We start from the raw sequence: 7,930 nt of genomic DNA on the forward strand, positions 1-7,930 counted from the left end.
ATCCTTAAAAGTGCATTTACAACTACATCTCCATTTTATTTCTATGTAGTTCTGGACACTGCAGGTCAAGAAGAGTTTGGAGCAATGAGAGAACAATATATGAGGACTGGAGAGGGCTTTTTGCTGGTTTTTTCAGTCACTGATAAAGGAAGGTGTGTACAAATATTACAGTTTTGGACCAGAAAGATGGGTCCAAATCTTTTTTGAATCATATTTTGACTTCTATTTCTTTCTTTCTTTTTTGTTTTTTTAAGCATAAAGGAAATAGAATTTGTGAATTACTATGAATGATATCATGATCTGATAATCAACAATTTCATTTGTATGTTTGGTTTTAGTTTTGAAGAAATATATAAATTTCAAAGACAGATTCTCAGAGTAAAGGACCGTGATGAATTTCCGATGATTTTAGTTGGCAATAAAGCAGATCTTGACCATCAGAGACAGGTAAGAAGTTTCATGATTATTACTATCCTTAGTCATATAATTGGAGTAAAGATAAAATCAGGTGTGAGTAATTCACTTTACACCACACACTTTAAAAATACTGAGGTGCCATATATAAAAAACTGATTTGTAGGAAATTTGTCATCTTTCATTAATTTATAGCATGTAATTGGAAAATTGATTGCATGTGAAATTACACTTCTTTCTGTCATCTTGCTCTGTGGTCTTGATTGTAATTCCTCTGGTTACTGAGGCCCCTGAGTGGTCTCTAATTTGGAGTCCAGTGCTCTACCTACCCACTATAACATTATTGATTTAATTACAGTTTCTGCTTTATGGGGTTTTATTAAAAATGGTTATCCTCTGATAACCATTGTCTGATCCTCTGATAACATATCTGTGTTGATCTCTTTTAGGCCTGTAGCTTATGGAACTACATATTTAAGCAAAAAATAGTGAAAACCCTATTAAATTTTATAAATAAATATGAAGTGTGATTATTACCCTAGTGATTTTCCTAGTAGAGATGTAACCAAAAGATTCATTTAAGGTGGAAAGGCTCTCTAGCTTGGGAGAGGAGAATAAAGGAAATGGGATAGTTTTTTTTTTCCCCCTAGAATATCCAAACACTGAGCCATCTCCCCTCTTGGGTGCACTTCATGAAGAGGATAAAGCAAAGATTCTTAAGCTGGGCTCTGTGAACTTGTTTAGTATTTAAAAAATGTTTTTAATAATTCTGTTTCAATATAATGGGATTCCTTTGTAATTAATATTTTTTATGTATTAATACATGATTCTGAGAAGAGGTCCAAAAGCTTTGCCAGACTATCAAAGGAGATGGTAATGCAAAAAAAGATTCTAAACTTGGCATGAAATCACCAGAGGAAGCAGCAGAGTGTAGTAAGGGAAAAAAATTGAAATGAAGCGATGTGAGACCTGAATACCATCTGACACTTAGGAGCTTTGCTAAAGTCCATTTAAATCACATCGTCTTTGAGGCTTCAGTTCTTCCTCTGTAAAATGGGGACATAGTACTGGTACTAGTACTTTAGCAGAGTTGTTCCTAGAAAACAATATAAATGTGATCTAGAGGATCCTAACAGCATTTATAGATAATAGCCAAAAGAAGCATAGCAAACAATCTGCCAATGCTCTTTCTGTGGGTCTCCTCTCATTTAAGTTATCATTGCGTTCTGCCGCTCCTCTGCCCAGTGTAGTCTTTGAAGAGGTGAAGATGAAGTCAGAAAACATGGCTGGTCTTCCTATGCACTTACATAAAAATGTGTGAAAGCTCCCCTGCCCAGGAGAAGATTCCAAAGAATGGCCTAGACCAGACAGTAAAAAAAGGAGAACCAAGAAGACCTCACCAGCCTGTGTAGAGCTTACCTTTTGTGACAAGGAAAATAGTCCCAGGCCCTAGACCTAAGAAAGTTAAGGGATTTGCCCACAGTCATAGCTCCAGAGTTATATTTCCCATTGTACCCTGCTTTCCTCCCAGGTATCCTGTTTAAATCCCATACGAAGATTTCCTAGTAATGTCAGAGTTCTCCAAATTCTCTTATTTGCAGATTTTGTAATATTTATTTCATCAAGCCCTGAAGCATCACAAAGCTTCCTTCAATGAAATCTACAGTAATGGGAAAGAGATTGGTTTAATCATTTACACTGGAAAAACAAAGTTAATAAAAAATACATAGTGCCCTGATGATGGTCTTCTCTTGGACAGCAGCCCATTAAATTAGTCTTTCCATATGTGAATCTTGGACAAGCTCTCCAGATGCATTATGAATGAGTGGGGCCCAGAATGGAGGCGGAGGAGGAAAAGATCGACAGTGAAGCCTGGTGTTGGAAAAGCTCATCTCTGTTGTCAGCATTCTCAGTGCGATGCAGTTCTGTCAGTTGTACAGTACTGTAGGTTCATAGTTAAACTTGACAGATAGCCCAAAGGACAATGGAAGGAAGCAGTTCGGTGTAAACAATCTACAGAATAACAATTCATGCATAAAAGTGTCATACAAGATGTTATTGAGGCTATGTATGAGCAGAAAGGGTGGGCATGCAATCATGTAAAGCAAAGGAGAGACAGATATAAAATCTACTGAATTTTTATGGGAATACACAAGAATTATGCTGAATAAGAATAAGAAGCTTGTGGAAGGGTTAGAATCTGCATCAGTGGGAAGGAGATGCCATGCTCAGAAATCATGGAACTATCAAAGCAAGAAGTGTATAGATTTAAATCTTTAACTGTAGAAGTTCCAGATATATCTTTAACAGCTAACTTCAGAGATCTCTTTGCTGAGAAAGAATCCTAAGACCCATGTGAGGAACTGTGAATGTTCTGTTTTATAGATAAGAAGACCAAATCTTAGAAAGGGTAGGTGGCTTGCCCAGGATCACATATCTCCTAAGTATGAGAACAAAAATTTGAATTTGGGTCTTTTGACTCAAGACCAATAGCAAGATCTAACTCTTGTCATTTGCCAGCTGTGTAGCTTTAAGCAAGTCACCTTCCTTAAGTTCCTCTTGAATCCTTAATCTATATGATGATTTTTTTTTCTTTTTGTAGAGATTGTAGTTTCATGATTAAAAAACAAGTTTTTCATGTAATTAAAAAAAAATTCCACATCAAGTAGTTCAAACAAAGAGATATGAATATATAAATCTGTTACATTCAGCATGCTTTTATAGGAGGGAAATTATAAAATAAATTTAGCATGTTACTTTCTAGATCTTTTTCTTTCAGAACTTTATTTTTCTAATGTATGTTTTCTTTTAAATGTTCCCTCTGTCCATTGTGGCACAATCATCCCTAGTTGTCTTTCCTCCTTGAATACTTTTCTGTATCAAAAAGAAGAGAAACAAAATCGTTATGCTATAGAAGCAGAGGCCACATGTTGGCTCTGACTGACAATTATTATGTTTCCTTTGGCATTTTAGTCTCCCCAAAGTGTTCTTTGACCTCTCAAATTGTGGTTGGTCGTTAACACTGATAACAATTCTTAGGCCTTTCAAAATTGTTTTGTTTTTTATGCTGGCATTGTTGTTAAATAGCTTGTATTTTCTCATTATCTACATTTCCAGCATATTCTTTCTGTTCTCTTTCCCAGGGAGCCATCCCTTATATAATGTAACAAAAGACTCAGTGTAGTTTTAAGCTTTAATAACTTAAGATGAATAAATGCTAGAAGTTTATAAAAAAACATTTAAATGGTTAATTATTTAAATATTGTGTTTCTTATTAGAAATTCAGCTGTATCGCTCTAGTCAATTTTTGAATTTTGTTTAAAAGGCAAAAACTATTGTATTTGTAATCTTAACTTTGTTTTTAAAATTCTAAGCCTAAGTCCAAAGAATGAGATTTTGATGTAACTTCCCAAGGAGAAGTCTAATGAAAATAGATGAGGTGACTAAGATGGACACAAGATTTTCTAATAATATCTACTAATCAATAGGTTTGAAAAAATGCTATCCAAAAACCTTTGTATATGCAATACATGCTGATAGGGGGCCCTGACTTATTAAAAAGTAACTATTTGAAATTCTGAAAACTAAGTATATGTAAAATAATTTGAAATAATTAAGATTACAATAGAAGTTTTAGTGAGTTTGTTAAAGGACTTAGGACTAAGTTAATAAAGCTTAAAATTGCACTAAGATTTTTGGGACATGTGGTATGACCAAAGGAATAAAAAAAAGAGGAAAAACATTCCATAAAACTAGCCAACACAGAAAAGGTCTTGCCATTATCCACTTGGGCTTCAGTTGTAGCTGTTAAGAACAGAATAGCTAAGCAGTGATCTTCTTGAGGATTAGCCATACTACAAGAAATTAGTGAGTATTCAAGGGAAAGCTCCATTGGTGTGTTCCTCCTAATTGCATGATTGAAACAACTAGTGATAAATTTTTGCCCTGTGAATTAATAGGTGCTTTGTTAATTGGAACTGTGTATTAGAAGCATTCATATGTTTTCGCTCTTTTCTATAGGAAAGGTCAGATTTGAATTCTTTTCTTTTCCTTTCCTCTGTCTTTCATACAGGCGCAAAGACATGGAACAAAACCATAAAAGCCAAACAATATGATAGATGAGGGCTTGAAATCTTTTGCCCTGGGGATGGAACAAAAAGTTGAGTGAAATTAAAATGAGGAGCTCTTTTATACTGATGTGTTCTTCCTTCCATGTTATATTAGAGTTTAGTTTTTGACACCAGGATTTTTTTTTCTTTTTCTTTTTAAGTTGTATTTTAAAACAAGGCACGCTTAAAACCTGTAAGAGTGAGGTTAAAATACTGGCTCTGCTATTAATATGTGATCCTATAATTATCTATGAATTTCCTGGTTCACAACTCAGAAACTGTAATGAACAACATTAACAACAGTGCTGCTACACTTGATACAATTTGAGCCAGTCTTTTTCTTATTTGTGAAATGAGTGGATTAGATTAGATTAAAGCTTCTTAACCTTTTTCCACTTGTGACTCCTTTTTGCCCAAGAAATTTTTACACAACCCCAAGCATATAGGTATGTAAAGTAGGTATACAAATCAAACATTTACAGATAATCATAATTTCACAAACCCTACATTCAGGTACTTGCCTGCATATGGGGACTCACAGTATAAGAAGCTTTGGATTAGATTTGCATGGTTTCTAAGGTTGAATCTAGCTCTAAATTCTATGATTGCACATTGGTAATATGGTATTCTTGGTATCAGTGAAAACATCAGCCCCCCTAGACTTTGCCTTTCCTCTTTTAGTGATAAAGAAGTCATTTGCTCCTTAAGAATGGATTCTAAGTGGATTTCCAGTTGTGAGATGAACCTTGTATTACTGTCTGCTCTGACTTGTGCTTAACAGCCCCACAGCCTAGGGGCAGGAGTAAAACAGAAAGTGTGTACTTTTCTTCAGATAGCACTCTCAAGGTCACTCTTCATTTCAGGTTACACAAGAAGAAGGACAGCAACTTGCACGGCAACTCAAGGTGACATACATGGAGGCGTCTGCAAAAATTAGAATGAACGTAGACCAAGCTTTCCATGAACTTGTGCGGGTTATCAGGTAAGTCCAGTGCATTCTCACAGGGCTGCATTATATGATTCACATTGCTGTTTTGTAGTTTCTTAGTTGAAGAGATGAAGTTTCTTTTGTATTTTATCAAAATAAAGCCAGAGTAAGTTCATACCCAGTATCCTTTTGCTGGTCATTAAATATTCCTGAGAGGCATAATTTAGATTTGTCTTTTCCAATATTTCTTATAATTCTGCAGGATAAGCTTTAGATTGCTCTCAAGGTCTGACTTAGTGAGTTTGTAGATGGTCCAGAGAATAAATAAATGGGTCTCTCCATATGCCCGATAGAATGTTAAGTTCCATTTGTGCCATTCCAGAAAGTACTAGAATCAAGCTAGTGAAGATCACAGGGCTTCAGGAAATAGTAATAGCTATCAATGTCTTTTTTCTTATTGCTAATTTACCTTTCTTTTAAAAGAAGCATATTGAGAGGATTTGCAAATATATTTCTGATAGTTTTAAAGGAATTGGATTGGGTGAGTCATGGGGAAGATAAGGCATTAAAAGTTTTAGAATGGCTTTGTATCTCAGCTTTTGGTTCCTGTAGACACCTTATCATATAGATACCTTATGATAAGTCTCTTATCAGTTTTTGTATTTGGAGAAAAAAAAATAATAAATTTTACTGTTAATTTTCACCAACCATTTTAAGTTGACTGTCATTTTATGATCCATGGCCTTCACATAGAGGTTACAGAAAACCTGGATATTGGTTTTAGCCATGTCACAGTGGGGTTGGTCTAAATGATTTTTACAGTAGTAGAATATCTACAGGATATTCTAGAATATCTTGGTTACATGCTGTCTTTTTGACAGGCTCTGAGTCTCTCTGGAAGCATGAATACCCCATTCTTTTTTGATGAAGCTGAGTTAATTTAAGTTCCTCCCCACCCCCTTTGGTTATTTCTCAAAGAATCTCTTAAGTTAGTGTTATGCTTGGATTTCTTGGGTTCTCTCTGGTGCTTTATGCTTCTTTGGTTTGCCAATCTCAAGAGTTTCCGGGGCCCAGTCTATAAAAGGTCTCTCTCTTTCCTGTTTTCATTCATATTTTAAAAACAATAATAACACCAAAACCAAAAAGCAACCAACACTTTTTTTTTATCTTATAGGAAATTTCAAGAGCAAGAATGTCCTCCATCCCCAGAACCAGCAAGGAAAGAGAAAGACAAGAAAGGCTGCCATTGTGTCATTTTTTAAGAATCCCATGAGTCTTAGCTGCCAACTGCCAGAAAAAGCCCTTGTCTGCTCCTTTCTTCCCTCCAGTTTACATCCTGTTGGGTACCTCTTTAGCCTTATGCAAGCATGTCCTTGAAATGGCCACCATGTTAGCCTTAGTCCAAGAAGCTGGCTAAATCCTGGCCTGGAAGATGACGGTGATGGTGATGATGCTGATGATTTTATGCTCATGTCAGGACAGACTTAAAGAAAACACTAAGGCTGCTTCTCTAAGACCATCCAATTACTTTTTTTTTTTTTTTTTTTTTTAAACTAGACACACACACACACACACACACACACACACACACACACACACACATCCACCACAATTCTTTTAGGGCTTACACTCATACTGGGGATGAATCGACCTTGAGTCTCCAGTTGTTTTCCAAATTGAAATCATTGTATGAAAAAATGATTAATTTTTAACTTCTGAGATCACATTGCCTACTGTCATCCTAAATCAAAACCTAGGGAGTTTTCGTTGTGGTTTTTTGGTTTGTTTTGTTTTGGGAGAAAATGTGAATTAGCTTTTTTGCCCAAGAAAATAAAATTTGATTTCAACTTCAGTTAGCCTTAAACCCACTGAAATGAGTTAACAAAAACAAGGTGTTTTGGACCTCATGGATCACCATACTTTCTGGTTTCCAGTGGCTAGAAACACTTGACCATCTACTGTATTTTTTTTCTCTGTGTCCAGAATAGGGCTCTTACTACTCCTGCCATTGTTGTTACTGTATGGCTAATAATGATGGTGGTGTCCTCAGTGGCCAAATACCTGGGCTTATTCTGGATGTAAGCATTTCAGTTTCTTAGGGATCTTTATCAGCCATTTATTTGAGGGGGGAAGGGATGAAACAATCATATGTGTCTGTCTTTCTTTTCTAGTATTTCTGGATAAGGGATTCAAGAAAACAAACTGTAGTTGTCTTTGTTTTGATGTAATATAAAAAAAAAAAGGAATTGATCTTTCCAGGGTCAGAGATGATTAATGTTTTTGCTATATACTTTTATACATTATTTTCTTATCGAACTAGTTAACAAGTATTTTTATATGTTTGTAAGCCAATATGCTTTCACAGCATAACTTGTGTATATGTAAAGATGAGTATTTAATTCTCACAGTTCACTTCTAACTGACACACAGAAGCAAATGTGGAAGCTGCAGAAACTGTGGTAAAACTTTTAGTTTTCTG

General features: G+C 35.3%; 1 protein-coding gene across 1 annotated transcript in view; it reads left to right on the forward strand.

Annotated features, from left to right (window-relative positions):
• The window catches only part of RRAS2 (RAS related 2), a 72,409-nt gene extending 64,708 nt beyond the window's left edge, over positions 1–7,701 (forward strand). Inside the window, exons 3-6 of the mRNA XM_074273748.1 lie at positions 50–152; positions 339–447; positions 5,387–5,505; positions 6,626–7,701. Coding sequence (XP_074129849.1) covers positions 50–152; positions 339–447; positions 5,387–5,505; positions 6,626–6,713 — 419 coding nt within the window. The 3' untranslated portion in view covers positions 6,714–7,701. The remainder of the gene's footprint in view (positions 1–49; positions 153–338; positions 448–5,386; positions 5,506–6,625) is intronic.
• The last annotated feature ends 229 nt before the right edge of the window (positions 7,702–7,930 follow it).

This window comes from Sminthopsis crassicaudata, chromosome 6 (genome assembly GCF_048593235.1).
Source record: "Sminthopsis crassicaudata isolate SCR6 chromosome 6, ASM4859323v1, whole genome shotgun sequence".
Taxonomy (NCBI): domain Eukaryota; kingdom Metazoa; phylum Chordata; class Mammalia; order Dasyuromorphia; family Dasyuridae; genus Sminthopsis; species Sminthopsis crassicaudata.